Genomic DNA, 17,794 nt, shown 5'->3' on the forward strand with positions numbered 1-17,794 from the left:
TGAAGTCTGTCTCACTGAACCCCTGTATCACGGTGTATTAGGTGTACGATTTTAGTCCAGTTTCTTCCTGCACTCCCTCACTTCTTTCCCCTGATAATTATCAGCCCACTCCCTTTCTATGCCCTGATTCTATTATATTCACCAGTTTATTCTGTTCCTCAGATTTTTATATTCACTTGATTTTTAGGTTCACCTGTTGATAGATATGTATTTGTTGTTCATAATTTTTTTCTTTACATTTCTTACCCTTCTTAAAGAATACCTTTCAACTTTTTATATAATTCTGGTTTGGTGGCGATGAACTCCTTTAGCTTTTTCTTATCTGTAAAGCTCTTTATTTGACCTTCCATTCTGAATGATAGCTTTGCTAGGTAGAGTAATATTGGTTGTAGGTTCTTGCTATTCATCACTTTGAATATTTCTTGCCACTCTCATCTGGCTTGCATAGTTTCTGTTGAGAAATCAGCTGATAGTCGTATGGGTGCTCCCTTATAGGTAACCAACTGCTTTTCTCTTGCTGCTTTTAATATTCTCTCTCTGTCTTTTGCTCTCGGCATTTTAATTATGATGTGTCTTGGTGTGGTCCTCTTTGGGTTCCTTTTGTTTGGGGTTCTGTGCGCTTCCTGGACTTATAAGTCTATTTCTTTCACCATGTGGGGGAAGCTTTCAGTCATTATTTCTTCAAATAGGTTTTCAGTATCTTGCATTCCTCTAGTCTGCTGTTGGGTTTTTGTATATTATTTTTATTTCAATGTTCTGATATTTATTATTTTTATAAATATTATAGGGGAGCTATGGGGGAAGAAAAGGAAAAACAATTATAATTTTATATTTAATTTCTAATTGGTTTTTTTCATATCCTCGAGGGTCTCACTAAATTTATTGGCCTTTTCTAGGTAATGCCCGAAAAACCTTATAACAATGGTTTTGATTTTATATCCGGTCATTTATTCTCCTCCATTTCTTTCATTTGTGGTCTGTTTCTTTCTCTCTGCATTTTCGCTGCTTCCCTGAGTTGGTAGGGTAGCTTTGTGTGCTAGGTTTCCTATACGGCCCAGTGGGTCAGCCTTCCTAGGTACCCTTGGTGTTCCCCTTTGTGTACTGTGCGTACAGCTTTTTTGTAGTTAAGTCTTGATTGTTATTTGTATCACTGGGAGGAATTGACCTCTTGGCCAATTGGCTGTGAGTATCAGCTGTGTCTATGCCGGGAGACCTTCTGTACTGCAGAGAGTCTTATAGGACCAAACTTGCAAAATTGCAAAAGCCTCTGTGCTCAGCAAGGATGGGGCGGAGTCTCAGAGCTGAGCAGACAGTCTTGTCTTCTTGTCAGCCCTGCCCTTGAGAACAGGCCTCCAGACCCCTGCCTTCCACAGCTCCCCTGAGTTTCTGCCTGACAGTCCAGATTCCCCCTGTAAGAGTGTCGTCCCCCAGGAGATTGCCCTTAACTGGATTTCAGTGCAGTCAGAAGTAGGATTCAGTGCAGTCAGGAGCTTCTGACTCACTTCCTCTATGGAAAGCCTGTGGCAGTCTCTGTAGTCAGAGCTCTCTGCATCTCACTCACTTGCGCAAGAACCTCCAGACTCCTGCCCACCACAGCTCCCCTGAGTCTCTAAGTCTCCGAGTCTCTGTGTGCCTTTCTCTAGAGTCCATACTCCACCCATATGAGTGCGTTCAGGGGGTTTCAGCTGGACCTGGGGTTCAGTGCAATTGGGGGCTTCCTTTCCTCTCCTGACAGCCAGGCACTTGGCCGGCCACCCTTCCTTTCTGCTTGTGTGTGTATGTCCCTGTACCTCAGTGCTTTGTAGCTCCTCTGATACATGAGCTTTTCTATTTCCTTCTAGTTGTAGAATTTACACTCAGCCAGCTTTCCTATGGTTCTGGATGATGTCAGTTCTGTCTTTCAGTTGTTGTTTTGAAATTATTGTGTGAGGCAACAGTTTAGGTGCTTACCTAGGCTGCCATCTTGGTTTCTCCCTCTGGGGAATTGAGGATTTAGACAGGTTGTCTCCCTCCCTGTGCTCTTGCTCTCTCTCTCTCTCTCTCTCTCTCTCTCTCTCTCTCTCTCTCTCTCTTCCTCTCTCTCTCTCTCTCTCTCTCTCTCTCTCTCTCTCTCTCTCTCTCTGTCTCTCTCTCTCTCCCCCCCTCATACACACACACACACACACACACACACACACACACACTCCTCTTCATATCCCCAGCTGTGTAATTTTTGTTTTTCTAGAAAATGATCCTCATATCCTCTTGGTTTTTCAAGACTTTTGAGATGAATAACTATAAAATAGGAAGTTCAAGCAAAATCTATTTACTTCAAACTATTAATCTATGCAGCCTTTATGATAAATTAATAGAAAAGCTTTGTTGTTATTTAGAATTCAGTGCTTTCTTCTGAGTTTTATGAGACCATTGACCAAGATTTACTAATCTTATCTAATAAAAGAGTAATATGCAAATTGACCATCACTCGAACACACATGATGGCTGTCCATTTGGTCAACGATGGCTGCCCTCACGTGGATAAAAGATGGCAACCACAAGATGCCCTGCAGGGGAGGGCAATTGTGGGCGATCAGGCCAGCAGGTGAGGGCAGTTGGGGGGACCATGCCTGCCAGGGAGGGCAGTTAGGGGCAACTCGGCTGGCAGGGGAAGGCAGTAAAAGTGACCAGGCTAGCAGGGGAGGGCAGTTTGGGGCAATCTGGACATCAGGGGGGCAGTTAGGCAACAATCAGGCTGGCAGAAGAGTGGTTAGGCGGTGATCAGGCTGGCAGGCAGAAGTGGTTAGTGGCAATTAGGCAGGCAGATAGGCAAGCAGTTGGGAGCCAGCAGTCCTGGATTGTGAGAGGGCAGTCAGAAACCCTCAAAAGGTCCCAGATTGGAGAGGGTACAAGCTGGGCTGAGCAGCACACACAACCCCCACTTTGCATGAATTTCATGCACTGGGCCTCTAGCTATAAATATAAATGTATAGGCCTTAAAAGTATGGATGTAAAATTGATATTAACTTCATCTTAAAATATTGTCCTTAATATCCTTTAAATTTGAAGAAGACATCTTTTAGGAAGTACATCTATTAAGAAAAAAATTCCAGCCATAACTGGTTTTGCTCAGTGGATAGTGCCTTAGTCTGTGGACTTAAAGATCCCAGGTTTGATTCTGCTCAAGGGCAAGTACATTGGTTGTGGGCACAGCCCCTTGAAGGGGGTGTGCAGGAGGCAGCAATTCGATGTTTCTCTCTCATTGATGTTTCTCTTTCTCTGTCCCTCTTTCTCTCCCTTCCTCTCTGTAAAAAATTAATTAATTATATATATATATATATATATATATATATATATATATATATATATATAAATTCCAGATGAAAATAAGGCAACAGCATGGCTGCATGCCTTTCGATTACATTGGGAAATTGTCTACAAAGCCCACCTTAGGACTGCTTTCATCTGGGGGTGGGGGAGAATGAACTTTTGATTGATGCTCTGTGTATTATTGATCAGGCTGCAAACTTTGTACACTTACATGTTAACTTGTACATTTTTGTTCATCACAGATGCAAATGTGTGTGTGTGTGCACGGATGTGTGTGTGTTTTCAGTAGAACAGTGGTTCCCAACCTTTCTAATGCTGAGACCCTTTAATACAGTCACTCATGTTGTGGTGACCCCCAAGCATGTAAATATTTTCTTTGCTACTTTATAACTGTAATTTTGCTATTGTTAATGAATCGTAATGTAAATATCTGTGTTTTCTGATGTTTTTAGACTCTAAAGTAGTGACCCACAGGTTGAGAACCTCTAGCAAGGACACCTAAGACCATCAGAAAACACAAACATTTACATCTACTGGTGGATTCATACCATTAGCAAAGTTACAGTTAGGAAGTAGCAACAAAAATAATTTTATGATTGGGGGTCACCACCACATGAGGAACTGTATTAAAGGGTCATGACATTAGAAAGGTTGAGAACCACTGCAGTAGAAAACATAATTGCAAATGTTAGAGTTATATTCCGATATTAAATATTACTTTATTTTTCTCTAAGTTAACCAAATTTCAGAATGCCTCCCCCAACTAACTGTATAAATCTTTGTTCTTCAAATGATAAAATAATCAGTTTATCATTCCCTTGTTAATAGGTTAAGTACATCTTTGACATATATACAATAAGTCAAATTTGAATGAATCATGTTTTTTACATTTTTATTATTTTTTAAATTCTTACTTGCTATTTTTTCACATTGAGAGTAGAAAGGAGGTGGGGAGGGAAGTGAGATGAGAGATGAGAGAGAGAGAGAGAGAGAGAGAGAGAGAGAGAGAGAGAGAGAGAGAGAGAGAGAGAGAGAGATTAACTCATATGAGCCCAATGAGGGTCAGGATCAAACCTGCAACCCAGATACCTGCTCAACTGGAAGTTAAAAGACCCTTAGTATGAGGGCTTGCATTCTAACCATTGAGCAACACTGGCCAAGGCTGAATAAGTCTTGTTTTTAACTTCTTAAAAATGATACTCTGATGTCTCTTTTGAAAAAAAAAAAAAAGAAAGAAAGAAAGAAAGAAAGAAAGAAAGAAAGAAAGAAACACCACAAATCTAAAGTTTAGCAATTCCTGCATTGCTTTTTCCTCTCAAAGTTAAACTCAAGTTAAATTGGATATGTTTAATGAATGCATTAATTAAAAGCTTTTATAATCAGAACAGAACAGTAATTGTTGCTTTTGAAAAAATAATTCAGGCCAAGAAGCTTTGAGGAGGTGAGGTAAGAGTGACTAGAAATAGGTGGCTGGGACCTAGTATCCCTTCTTATCAGTCAACAATTTGCTCATTATATCCAATGACTGCTGCTCAGATTCTCCAGAGTACTGCTTCAGGTTCATTACACAATCCTGAACTTCCGCATTATTGGGGTTAGCACAGACCTGCCTCCCCCTTTTGGTGATGAAGCTGGGGAACAAAGGGGAGAAAGATTACACATTAACAAGGGTTCTGCAAATAAAGATGGGGAGCCCCATCCTCCCGGCCCTTCAGATTCTCCATTCAGCCCAGCTTGTTCCTTTCTCTGCTGCAGGAACTCAGGGTGTCTCCTCTCTGAGAAGCTCCCTCAGCCTGTGGGACTTCCTCAGTGACTCATGGGAATTTCCTGGTGCAGACCTGCTCCTGCTCTCTCCTTCCTTTCCTAGCTTCCATATTCAATGGGAATGTCTCATATCTGATGCTCTGCAGGATGGAAATGAGGACACAAGCCTCCCTTGACCTTGAAGGAGCCAGAGGATGTGACTTTCATGGGCATCCATCCATCATCAGGGTTCTCCTCCCAAGATAGGCTGGTATGCTTGGCACTTACATGACACCAGGCTGGGCGCACCCACTGGTCGTTTCAAAGTAACTTTCCATGTTACGGCATCGGATTTTTCGTGAGGTATAGGACAGGCAGCAGTCAGAAGGATGGTGATGGTCTGTAGTAAGAGAAAAGGCAGTTTAAGGACTATTTCCTTTCCTCCTTCCCTCCAAAGTACGGGGGAGGGTGAGAAGGCACAGGGCTCAAAGGGCTTATTTTCCTCCTCTACAGCATTTCCTGGCATCTCCTTGCTTCACATTTCCCCAGGTGGAGTTGTGTCTGAGGGCACCTAGGCCAAGGACACAACAGGGCCAGGACCATTTCTCCCAGAAGTGGAGGGTTTGCTGCTTGCAGGAGGCATCAGAGAGCACCCTCTCCCCTAGGTGAGGTTTCTCCAGGACAGGCAGAAGGAAGAGAGGTCATCTATGGAGGAGGGACCCATGGCCCAATCTGATGTTCCCTGCAGGTGTTCGCCATCTTCAGCACCCTTCCCCTCTACCCATGTCTTCTAAACAGGGTGAATGGAGCCACTGAGCAGGTCTGTACCTTCCAGCTGATTTTAAATATATGCCACAACTAAACATTGACCCTTTAAAAACAAACAAACAAACAAACAAACAGGTGTTATCATTGATTTTTTTTATAAGAAGAGGAAGGAAGAGGGATTGAGAGATAGCAACATCAATGAGAAAAAGGCTGCACAGCCCTTACTGGGGATTGAGTCTGCAACCTGTGCATGTGCCCAGACCCAGAATGAACCTGTGACCTATTGGTTCCTGGGTCAGCACTCAACCGCTGAGTTACACTGGCCAGGCTCATTTACCTTGAGAAGGCCTTATGTTATTCAACTGATGCATGCCCATTCTAGGTTCTATTTTGGAGAAACAGACAAGAAGGAAAGAAATCACTGGGAGGCAACAGTGTTTCAGTTTCTCTACTTATCCCATTTCTCAGCCTAACCCCCTACCCCAGAATGGGAATGTGAGGGCAGATGTTCCAACAAGTGAGAAAATCAGCCAGGGCTGTATTACCTTTGTAAAACCTGAAAGGTTCTGCATTCCAAAAGTCATCTAGACCAGTGATTCTCAACCTTTTTTTTTTGGCCATGCCACACCTAAGCATCTCAAAAATCATGATGTCCCCATGGGACATATAATTCTTATCATTCAAAAAGCAAACTCCTATTCAAATGGAGGCATCCTAAAAGGCCATTAACTTGTCTAAACAAGCTTCTAGGGAACATGGTATCCATGAAAGAAAAAAATAAAAGAATGAAAGTACAGTTGAAGTACTGAGGAAGAAATCACTAAAAAATTGTTTAAAAAAATAATATGAAGTGATATGAAAAAATAGCAAATAAGATTTTAAAATATAATAGAGTACTGAAATGCATAAATATGTCACATATATATTTATATATTGTATATGAGGTCCTTAGACTATAAGAAATGCAAAAATATAATTCACTGTTAATAACTCATTCTCAAATTGTCCCTCTTAAAAATCAAATGGCCGCCCTGTGGGGTGTGTCCCATGTTGGGAACCACTGATCTAGACCCAATATTTTGGGTAAGGGACTGTAAACCTGCACTACGCTAATTAGGTAAGCACAACTAAACTTTTAGCTCATAACTTCATAGTTACCTATGAATTATACTCATGAGGCATATGATATCTTACTTGATATGATGTGTGTGGGGCTTGAAAATAAAGTCTTAAGTGGCCTTGTTTTTCTGTAACAGCTTCCGGTCACATATCCTAACGTCTCTACTTATTGTTTGTGTCATCTTGAGCAAGTTATCAAAGGCTTCTGTGCCTTAGTTTTTTCATTTATGAAATGAGAAGAATAACTATTTAAGTTGCTGATAGTTTATTCCACAGGGTTATTAGGATGATTCAATGAGTTAATATCTATAAGACAATTAGAGCTGTGTCTGCTTGCACATAGATAGTGCTAGATCTTTGTTTTTTGAAAATAAATAGAATGATTAGGTGGTCTTAAGTGGGTCACTTGACCAGCTTGTCCCATTTCTTCTTCAAAATGATAGTTACAGAATACATGGTATATAATAGTTCTAACATAGGGTTGTATGCTTCTTTCTCCAGATTTATAAGTTTAGTATAGTTCTTTTGATCTAAGAGAAAGTATTAAGTAACTCTGGCCATGAAAGGGGAGAGAATTGTCTGCCCGAGTGGTACAAGTCTTCTATATATGGTTTTTCCATGGACCAAAAGCTACAGAAAAAGGTCTATACCTAATGCTACTCCTTGTAAACCAGTGCCAAATTCACCTCTATGTTGCATGTGAGTGTCCCTCTGTTTCTTCCCTAACTGCAAGTTACCCCTTAATTGTCCACAGAAAGAAGGCTCATTGAACTCACGATCATCCGAGGGTAAATGGGCAGGGTATCCGTGGGCAGGGTATCCATGGGCAGAGGATCCAAGGGTAGCAGCAAGGAGGAGGATGGAGAGAGCAGCTGCAGGGACCTTCATCTTCCCAGTGTGCAGACAGCTCTGGCCTGAGGATCCTGGGCTCTTTGCTCCCTGATTCTGTGGACCCAGCTCTGCCCTTGTACTTATAAGAGGAGGATCAGGAAGTTACAGGGCAGAAGAATGCTGTGCTTTGGCTATACGATCAGCAACAGGATATTTCTGAGAAAGGGAACAAGCCTGGGAATGCAATAGGAAATTGAGGAAACAATGATTTGTGGCTTTTCCAACTAACTGCCCAATGGATATAGGCGCAAGTGTCAAAATTGGTGACAAGGACCTTAGCCAAGACAGGAATCGAAACTGTGTGGGAAGAGCTCTCACATCCTATGTGGATTAGGAAATTGCTATGGAAAGAATGTTACCAATTTACTGATTAAACAGCTTCTTCCCTTAACTTCCTCTTCGTCTCTGTAAAGGAACTACTTTCTTCTTCCATTCTTTTTGTAAATGTCATGTATGTATATACTAGAGTTCAATCTTTACTTTTACTCAATGCTTTTTTGCAGAAGGAATACTTAGTTGACTTTTTCTTTACAGTCAACAAGAGTGACCATATTTTATTAAATATCCTTCCTTAGGAGGTTTAATTCTTCTAAAGCAGAGTTTTTCCCTCAGAAATTAACTATTTTCAAGAGCCCAAAGAGCCTATTAACAGGGATGATCACTAGAAGGAATTCTCTAAACCTGGTTTCACGTCCCCCGTGGTTCAGGGTTCCAGTTCAGGGTTCGGGTGCTGGCGAAGGCCTCACACAAATAAAAAGAGACTATAAAAGCATTAATTTGGGGATATTGGGGGCCCGTGGGAGCCCATCTCTAGTGGGATGTCTACACTGGAGCTCTGGCCTTGCTATCCCTTTTATTGAGACTATGGGATACACCCATAGCCCTTGGGCAGGAAACTCCAATAATAGAAATTTACATAAATAACACAGGTGGATGCTGCTTCAACTAAAGGGTGAATGGTTAGAGCAATTAAGGTTGTTGACCAGCCTTCCTGGCTGCCTGTCAACATCCCTCTATTAATGAAACAGTGATTGGTTTCTGGCACCAGGTTGTGTGACTCCTCACAAAGAATCTTCACCCTGGTCTCCTCTCTTTGTTTCATGTCCCACATCCAATCCATTATCAAATGTGTTTGCTTTTCTTTGAAAAATATGTGCAGCATCTTATTATTGCTTACCATCTCCACTCACTCCACCTGATCCAAGCCACCATTGCCTCTCATTGAGATTCGGTCCTTGCCCCTCTTTAGTTCATTCTGCACATTGCAACCATAGTGAGTTTCTTAAAAAAGAAGTTAGATCAACTCAATCCTTTTTGAAACCCTCCAATGGCTTTTTAAAAATTATATACATTTTTATTGATTTCAGAGAGGAAAGGAAAGGGAGAAAGAGATAGAAACATCAATGATGAGAGAGAATAACTGATTGGCTGCCTCCCGCATGGCCCCCCACCATCACCCCACCCCACTCCTCAGGATTGAGCTTGAAACCCAGGCATGTGCCCTGACAGGGAATTAAACCATGACTTCCTGGTTCATAGCTCAACACTCAACCACTGAGCCTCGATGGCTGGATCTCCAATGGCTTTTTGATTCTACTCAGTGTAAAGCCCGATTCTTTTAAAAATATATTTTATTGATTTTTTACAGAGAGGAAGGGAGAGAGATAGAGAGCTAGAAACGTCCATGAGAGAGAAACATCGACCAGCTGCCTCTTGCACACCCCCTACTGGGGATGTGCCCACAACCTATGTACATGACCTTGATCATAATCGAACCTGGGACGTTTCAGTCCTCAGACCTATGCTCTACCACACAGCCAAACTGGTTTCGGCTAAAGCCCTTTTCTTATACTAAATTACAAGCCCCTGTGTGATCTTATCCCTATTTGCACCCTATTATAAGCTCCTATGTGATCTGGCCCCTGTTGGCTCTCTGTTTTCATGTCCTACTACTACCGCTCACTCACTCTGCTTCAGTTATGCAGGCTGACCCAGATTTCTGTTCCTTCTGATTTGGCCACTCTTCCCTCAAATATCTGTATTACTTTACACTTAACCTCCTGTAAAGTTATCTTTTCAGTAAGTCTTTCTTGGACCTCTAAAATTATAATCTCCCCCTACCCAAATTTCTTTATTTTTTCCCATGTACTTAACAATTGACATACTACACATTTTACTTCTAAATCTTTTCATATTTGTATCTTCTGGAACATAAATTCCATGATAGCAGATATTTTGCATCTTTATTTACTATAACTTCTCTGGTAACTATCATATGGTAGGGTCTTCTTAGTCTAGGTTCCCCTGAAAACTGAGCATGAGCACTAGATAACTTGGAAAGTATTCCAAGGAGCAGGAGTGAGGGACTCAACCAGTTGTGGGTTGATTCTATTGAGATTTTTGAATGCCTTACCAATGCATCTCAGAATATTTTGCCTGGGGAAAGAAAGGGGGAGCATGTATCTCTTGGTTTTCATCTCTATGGCATTTAGAAAATGTGGCCACTTTGATCCCCTCCCTTCTCATCAAGCAGTGGGATCTATATTCTCTTATGTTGAAACAGAGAGGGCTAGTGACTATTGTTCAGTCATATGACAGCTGAGGCTAGGTTGGGAAAAGCCATGGAGCTTCAACCTTCATCATTGGAATACTCAGTCACTCTTAGGCTCTGAGCTACCATGTCAGAAGACTGACTAGCTTGAGACTGCAATGCTGTGAGGAAGCCCAAATTACATGCAGGTATTCTGACAGACAATTCCACATGAGCATAGCCTTCAGGTCATCCCAGCCTAGGGTCCAGGAAGAGCAGTGAGGAAGCCTCTAGAAATGTAGTATTGCTTGATATAAAAATACTGCCCACATGTGGTTAATTAGTACTTTAAATGTATCTCTTGAAACAAATGAAAAAATAGAAAGCTTCATTAAAGAAATAGAAAGTGAGAAGTTGAAGATATAAAGAAGAACAAAATGGAAATCATAGTACTGGAAAATACAATAACCAAAATAAAATGCTCAATGGGTACGGACAAAGAAAATAGAAACAGAACAATAGAAATTACCCAATATGAATAACAGAAAATAGACACCCCTCAAAAAAATGACCAGATATATGATTTGTAAATTTTCCTTATTCCACTAGTTCCTTGTCACTCTGTTGACTGTTCCCTTTGATGTACAAAAGTTTTAAGTTTGATGTAGTCTCATGAGTTTATTTTTGCTACAGCTGTCTGTGCTCTTGGTGTCATGTCTATTTTTATTTCTTACAACTTAATGTGAATCTACAATTAATTCAAAATAAAAAATATACTTAACATATAAAAAATATTAATGGGGCTAATCAAAATGAAGATGTTCTGAAAGCACAAACTACTCCTGGTTTCAAAGATTTAGTACTTCCCCCCAAAAAACAAAATGTTAACATGTCTCTTTTATATATTGAATACAAGCATAAATAATAATATTTTGGATATATTGTTTTAGAGAAAAATATTATTAAAGTTAATTTTATCCGTTTCTTTTTATTTTTTAATGTGGCTATGAGGAAATTATATTTTTGTTGAACAGCACTGTTCTAGGTGATTCCCCTTCCACTTTTAGTCACCCCTTGCCACCTGTGTTTTCCCAAGTGTGACCCCAGGCATCATGGAGCAGAGACAAGCCATCCCTACTGTGCCTTGTATGGATTTCTGACTCATAGAATTTGTGAGTAGATTAAACTAGTTGTTATTTTTTACCATTAAGGTTTGGATAGTTGGTTACATACCAATAGATATTGGGTACAACCCTTCATTGGCCAGTGGTGGATCACAGGTATAATTTCCTCACACTTCTGCTTTGCTCATGCATGAGTGTTGTGTTCTTGCAGGTGTTTCACATCAGGCTGAAGCAAGACACCTGCATGAAGCTTATGTAAATCTAAAAAAAGTGATGACTGAGAATGTGGTTGAAGTAAGGGGTAAAGTTAAAAGATATGAATGATACACTCCATCCCTTTCTTCCTCTCCAATATGTTTGTGCCTTTGTTTTGTCAAACACATTAGAAAGCTTTCTTCAGATGGTTTTATTATTTCAGGTTAAGTGAATCCTATACTAATGCATCATCATTGTCCCCATCGTTCCCAGGAACCTAGCAGAGCCTAATCCAACTTAATCCAGCAAAGCCTAATGTTGCAGGGATGGGAACCACAAATTGATCAGGGAGAATCATGGAGAGAGAGGACAATCCTACATTAATTCCTTGGTTCCCATGTGTCCTGGTTACTGGGGACATGGCATCCTCTATAAGCTTTTAGTGGAGTGCATATACTGCATTGTGGAAAGTCTCAATCCTGAAGTTTCCTGTCTTCTTAGCTAAATTATTAATACCACTTCATTTTCTTGGTCTGGCTGCTTCTGGGTGATTAAGTACACAGTAATACCAGTGGATCCCATATGCCCACTGACTCATATCATTTGCTATAAAATAGGACATTTTGCCTGAGGCAGTGTTGTGCAAACCCCATACTATCTATAATCTTACCAGCTGGCAAACACACTGAAGTTGGATTGTTCTCTCTTGCAGGGGTCCAAGTTACTCAACATGTCTCTCCGTGATGGTAGGTGCCATATTGAGACTTGACATCTCTACTGTTGGAAGGTTAGACATTCAGTAGTGGCAGTAGTTCACTTGGCCTTGATGAGAGAAATCCCATGCCGTTGGGACTATGTGTAGCCTCCATCTTTGTCACTGAAGTGTCTCTGTGCACAGGATCATTGCATTTAGCAATGTTGTGGCTGAGGGGTGAGGCTGGCTGACATCCACAGGAGAATTCACTGATTTTCTCCTTTGCTGTAATGCCCTCCACTTTAGTCATGAATGCTTATTCAGTACTTCCAGGTTGCACATGCCCAAGTACTGAGTGGTTTCATGTACGCATTCTATATTTCAGCATCAGAGAATCTCAGGTACAAGAAAAGAGGTGTATGCGTGATGGCCAAATTAAAGTGTGGTCAGATAATATCTACATGGAGCTGGACAAAGTCTGTGCAGAACTTGCTGAGGTGATGTCCAGAGTAAGAGAAGGGGCTGATGGAATGGAAGTGGTATACAGAGATATCTGACACAGCACTGAATAAAATGAAATGAAAGAAAAAATGAAGAAACAAATGCCTGATTTCACAATATACTTACTGCCATTTCTTGACTTCCCAAATGTAGAAAAGATTTTCTAATTGTTTTTTGTGTACTTCCCGAGTCTTTATACCTCCCCTGCCATCCTCATTGGTGACATTTAAGAATCAGATCAGCTTTATTTGTTACTTAGGTTGGCATAAAAAGAGACCAGGCTGTGATATTCTACATGTGCTACTCAAGCCTCAGAGGTCTTTTGCCCAATAATAACAGCAGCCAATGCTTAGTGAGCACTAACTATACTTCAGGAATACACTTGGGTCCCAGTGGGCATCATCTCTCAGGTGCAGTGTTTACTGTATGTGGTGCTTACTATAATTATTTCATAATAGTGCCTTGAACATTGTATGGTTTCTTCCCTTACAGAAATACCAAATATCCTGTCATCTCTGTCTGTAAATGCTACTCTTACCACATCCTGTGATGTATACTTGCATACGACCTTTGTCTAGTGTAACCTGAGCTACTCTACTATTGGGTCGGCAACTAAGTAATTGCGGGTTTCACACATATATGGCTTCAGTTGAATTTTTAGGTTTGCAGATGTAGTACAAATGTAAAACACATTTTGTTATTTGATAGTTGGCTATTCAGCTGTTAATCAGTAAAAAAAGTTTTTTGATCTGTTTTGTAGTTTTCGTTTGGCGTTCGTTAAAAAATGGAAAATCAAAAGGAACATTTTCGTCATATTTTGCTTTTTTATTTCCTCAAAGGGAAAAACGCATCGCAAGCTCATAAAAAGTTATGTGCTGTTTATGGTGACGAAGCCTTAAAAGAACGGCAGTGTCAAAATTGGTTTGCCAAATTTCGTTCTGGTGATTTTTCACTCAAAGATGAAAAACGCTCTGGTCGTCCAGTTGAAGTTGATGACGCCCTAATCAAAGCAATAATCAATTCGGACTGTCACAGTACAACACGTGAGATTGCAGAGAAGCTTCATGTATCATATACATGCATTGAAAATCACTTAAAACAACTTGGCTATGTTTTAAAACTCGATACATGGGTTCCTCACGAAATTAAAGAATCACAGTTAACGCAACGCATTAGCAGCTGCGATTTGCTAAAGAAACGTAATGAAAATGATCCATTTTTAAAACGACTGATAACTGGCGATGAAAAATGGGTTGTTTACAACAATATCAAGCGGAAAAGATTATGGAGCAGGCCAGGTGAACCAACTCAAACAACATCAAAAGCTGATATTCATCAAAAGAAGGTTTTGTTATCAGTTTGGTGGGGTTACAAAGGAATTGTCTACTTTGAACTCTTACCACCCAACCAAACGATCAATTCTGATGTCTACATTGAACAACTAACGAAATTAAACAATGCAGTTGAAGAAAAGCGGCCCGAATTGACAAATCGAAAAGGTGTTGTATTCCATCATGACAATGCAAGGCCACACACATCTTTGGTCACTCGGCAAAAATTAATGGAGCTTGGTTGGGATGTTTTGCCACACCCACCATATAGTCCTGACCTTGCACCATCTGATTACTTTTTGTTTCGATCTTTACAAAACTCCTTGAATGGTAAAAATTTCAATAATGATGATGATGTCAAATCGTACCTGATTCAGTTTTTTGCTAATAAAAACCAGAAGTTTTTTGAACGTGGGATTATGATGCTGCCTGAAAGATGGCAAAAGGTCATTGATCAAAATGGGCAATACATTACAGAATAAAGTTATTTAGTTCCATGAAAAAATTGTCTTTGATTTTCTTTAAAAAATCCGCAATTACTTAGCTGCCGACCCAATATTTCAGGGGAAGAAGAGGGGAAGGGTTAGTATATCTGCACTAAAATATTTCTTCATTGGGGTCATCCCTCTTCTCTCACAGTCTTGCAATTAGTCTATAGGGAAATTTTCTGCTGTTACTTCAACCTTCCCTCTCCCTCCTTTGTTATCAGTCCATTTGTTATGTGTCTGTATCCCAGGCAGGTCATGAAATCTTAGAATACCTGTTCCATTTATAGGCCCTTCTGAGGGGAGAACCCTGATATTGTGATTCTTTCCTGCTGACTTCCTTGAGTTTTCAAGTGAAACCATCTCAGGTGCCTGACTTCATCTGAGCAATGCATGTTGAGTAAAGAAAGTCTTTTGAGCTCTGTTTATTGTCCTCAAGAAAATAGAAATAATGTTTTGGTTCTCTCTTAAACCAGCTGCATGACCTGTTGTGAAGGGCTATCTGGTGCATGCAATCTTTCCACATTTTCCCAGCCATGTAAGAGTGGCTTTGGGGCTGGAACCAGTTACTTTTCGGTGCATGGGACAACGCCCACCTACTAACCCTCACTGGCTAGGGCCTATAAGTGAGTCTTTCATGGCAACTCTTGACACCTACAAATCCTGCATAAAGTTTACATTCTGGGACTGCTGCTCCTGCTGATAGACAAGAGGTATCATTTGCTTAACACATCCCAACTTTCAAGCACTGGGATTGCTACTACTTTGAGCCCCAGGGAGGAAGACTCTGACCTAGACCTCATCCTCTGGAGGACTCTTCATATTACAAACACAAACAAAATCAATTTTTCAGGAAACATGAATGCACCTATGTCTCTTGGGATGTGGTACTCAGGGCTGGCCCATATGACCTGTAACTCTAAACAGCCGCTCTTGTGACAAACATAGTTCATGCCTCAAGGGGAAATGCTTTTCTACAATTCCTACCCCCTGGTTATGCAATAGTTATCTCTCTTTTAAATTTGTTAGCTCATTTATCAGTGTTTTTATTTAAAAATATTTTTATTGATATCAGAGAGGGAGAGGGAAAGAGAGATAGAAACATCAGTGATGACAGAATCATTGATCAGCTGTCTCCTATACACCCCACACTGGGGACTGAGCCTTCAGCCTGGGTGTGTGCTGAGAATGGGAATTAATCTGGTGATCTCCTGGTTCATGAGTCAACATTCAACTACTGAACCATACTGGCCAGGCAACCATTGTAATAATTTTTTAAATGTACAGTTCATTGATGTTAGGTACATTCATATATTGTATAATCATCACCGTTATCCATCACAGAACTCTTTTCATCTTGCAAACTAAAGCACTATACATATTAAACATAACTCCCCATTCCCCACTCCTGCCATCCATTAGAAATCACCATTTTAGTTTCTGTCTCCATGAAATTGACTATTCTAGGTACCTCATATATAAGTGGAATCATACAATATTTATCTTTTGTTGAATGACTTATTTCACTTAGCATAATGTCCTCAATGTTATCCATTTTGTAACATATGTCAAAATTTCTTTACTTTTAAGAGTGAATAATATTCCATTGTATGTATATGTAGCTATATCCTTGAGACTAGGTGGGTGGATTTAATAAGAATACTTGTCAGGCCAAAACTGTTTTGGCTTAGTGCATAGAGCATCGGCCTGAGGACTGGGTTCAAATCTGGTCAGTGGCATGTACCTTGGTTGCAGGCACATCCCCAGTGGGGGATGGGCAAGTGGCAGCTGATTTATGATTCTCTTTCATTGATGTTTCTAACTCTCTATCTCTCTCTCTTCCTCTCTGTAAAAAATCAATAAAAGTATATATTAAAAAAAAAAAAAAGAACACTTGTCCGTTGGCTTAAGAAAAAAAAAAGGAAGGAAAGACCATGGATTCTTTCCCCGTTAGACTTCACTCTCCCCTAGGAGAGGCTCAGAACTGCCTTATTTTACTCATCAATTTGAGAGCATACTTAAGGAGAGAAATTGACACTTAGATAGATGCCTCTGGTGACTGTCTTTCTTCTCTGTACAGACTGTGGGCTACCGGGTGTGGACAGGAGGGGGAGAGTGGCAGTCAGTGGTCTTTGTCTCCTTGGCTAACAGAACATCTGATGTGAGGATGCAGGAGACACGCTTGGGCAAGAGGATGGAACAAGCTGACTTTACCATTGCTTTGGTTTTTCAACGTTACTGAGAACACTGAGTCATCTGTCTTTCAAGCTTTTGTCTTTGGTAAGCATTATCTTATCCTCCTTCTGGAGTTTCAGTCTTGCTTGACTGACTCTACTTTCCCAATTCAAAGGAGAAGGACTGGAGTCAGGGAGAACTTGGGGAAGATTCAGGCTGAAAATTTGTTTTTGTTTTTGCACACTGGCCCATACAACAATGATGCTGATTCACAATAAATTGTACCTTACTTTCCTGAATTTTACTCTATTGTTAGATCAAAGGGTACTTTTGTGCAGTGCTGAATAAAATATATTTTGTGTATACAGTAGCTCTTTCCACCCCACCCTTCCAAGATGTTCTTGCTGCCAGAGAGGGAAGGGGTCCACCCAGCCTGGCTCACCCTAAATGAACCCATGCTGACTTGTAAGAATACTTCCTTTTTAAAGTGCCAACAAAGAGGTTTTTTTTTTTTTTTTTTTTTTTTTTTTTTTTTTTTTTTTTTTTCTTTCCAAGAATTGCATAGGAAGAGAATCTGACTACTCTTAAGTTTATGGAATCCGTCTTCTTTTCCCCTCCTTTTTTGAAAAGCTGGTTGCTGTGTGCTTGTATTCAATATTCTGTAACTTCTCTGCCTTCCAGTAATCCAGGATTATCAGTCTCTAAATGTATGCTGTCTCAGCGGCTAGAAAGAACTTCATTCAAGGAAGGAATGAGATGCAATGCAATCTTTCTTCCCATGTTAGGCTTCATTTTCTTCTTAACTATGGGAATTATGCCCTTTCTAGACTGTGATGGATGGAGAAACTACAATTATAAACTGGAGACCAAGTGGTCCTCCACCTCTTCATTTGCTCACTCATCCATTTATTCTATAAATAATTATTGAATGC

The 17,794-nt window shown here is 40.4% G+C and overlaps 1 protein-coding gene and 1 long non-coding RNA gene across 2 annotated transcripts in view; one reads left to right on the plus strand and one right to left on the minus strand.

Moving 5' to 3' along the window:
- Nucleotides 1–17,794, plus strand: part of LOC311610518 — a 45,736-nt gene that overhangs the window by 15,043 nt on the left and 12,899 nt on the right. The gene's annotated exons all lie outside the window — the stretch shown is intronic.
- Nucleotides 4,008–7,947, minus strand: LOC311611766 (C-C motif chemokine 15-like). The gene is made up of 3 exons (XM_084864265.1): nucleotides 7,713–7,947; nucleotides 5,338–5,449; nucleotides 4,008–4,937 (listed from the first exon to the last, which is right to left on the minus strand). The coding sequence occupies exons 1-3, from the start codon at nucleotides 7,822–7,824 to the stop codon at nucleotides 4,784–4,786; spliced, it is 378 nt and encodes a 125-aa protein (XP_084720391.1). The 5' UTR covers nucleotides 7,825–7,947; the 3' UTR covers nucleotides 4,008–4,783.

This window comes from Pipistrellus hanaki (genome assembly GCF_964339955.1).
Source record: "Pipistrellus hanaki genome assembly, chromosome: 16".
In the NCBI taxonomy this organism is placed as follows: Eukaryota; Metazoa; Chordata; class Mammalia; order Chiroptera; family Vespertilionidae; genus Pipistrellus; species Pipistrellus hanaki.

What these genes read in the sequence shown, in the direction of transcription:
- LOC311611766 (XM_084864265.1), bottom strand. Translation starts at nt 7,824, where the DNA reads ATGAAGGTCCCTGCAGCTGCTCTCTCCATCCTCCTCCTTGCTGCTACC. An exon ending in CCATTTACCCTCGGATGATC is followed by an intron (nt 5,450 to 7,712) that starts GTGAGTTCAATG and finishes CTCTTACTACAG; the next exon opens with ACCATCACCATCCTTCTGAC. An exon ending in TGCGCCCAGCCTGGTGTCAT is followed by an intron (nt 4,938 to 5,337) that starts GTAAGTGCCAAG and finishes TTTGTTCCCCAG; the next exon opens with CTTCATCACCAAAAGGGGGA.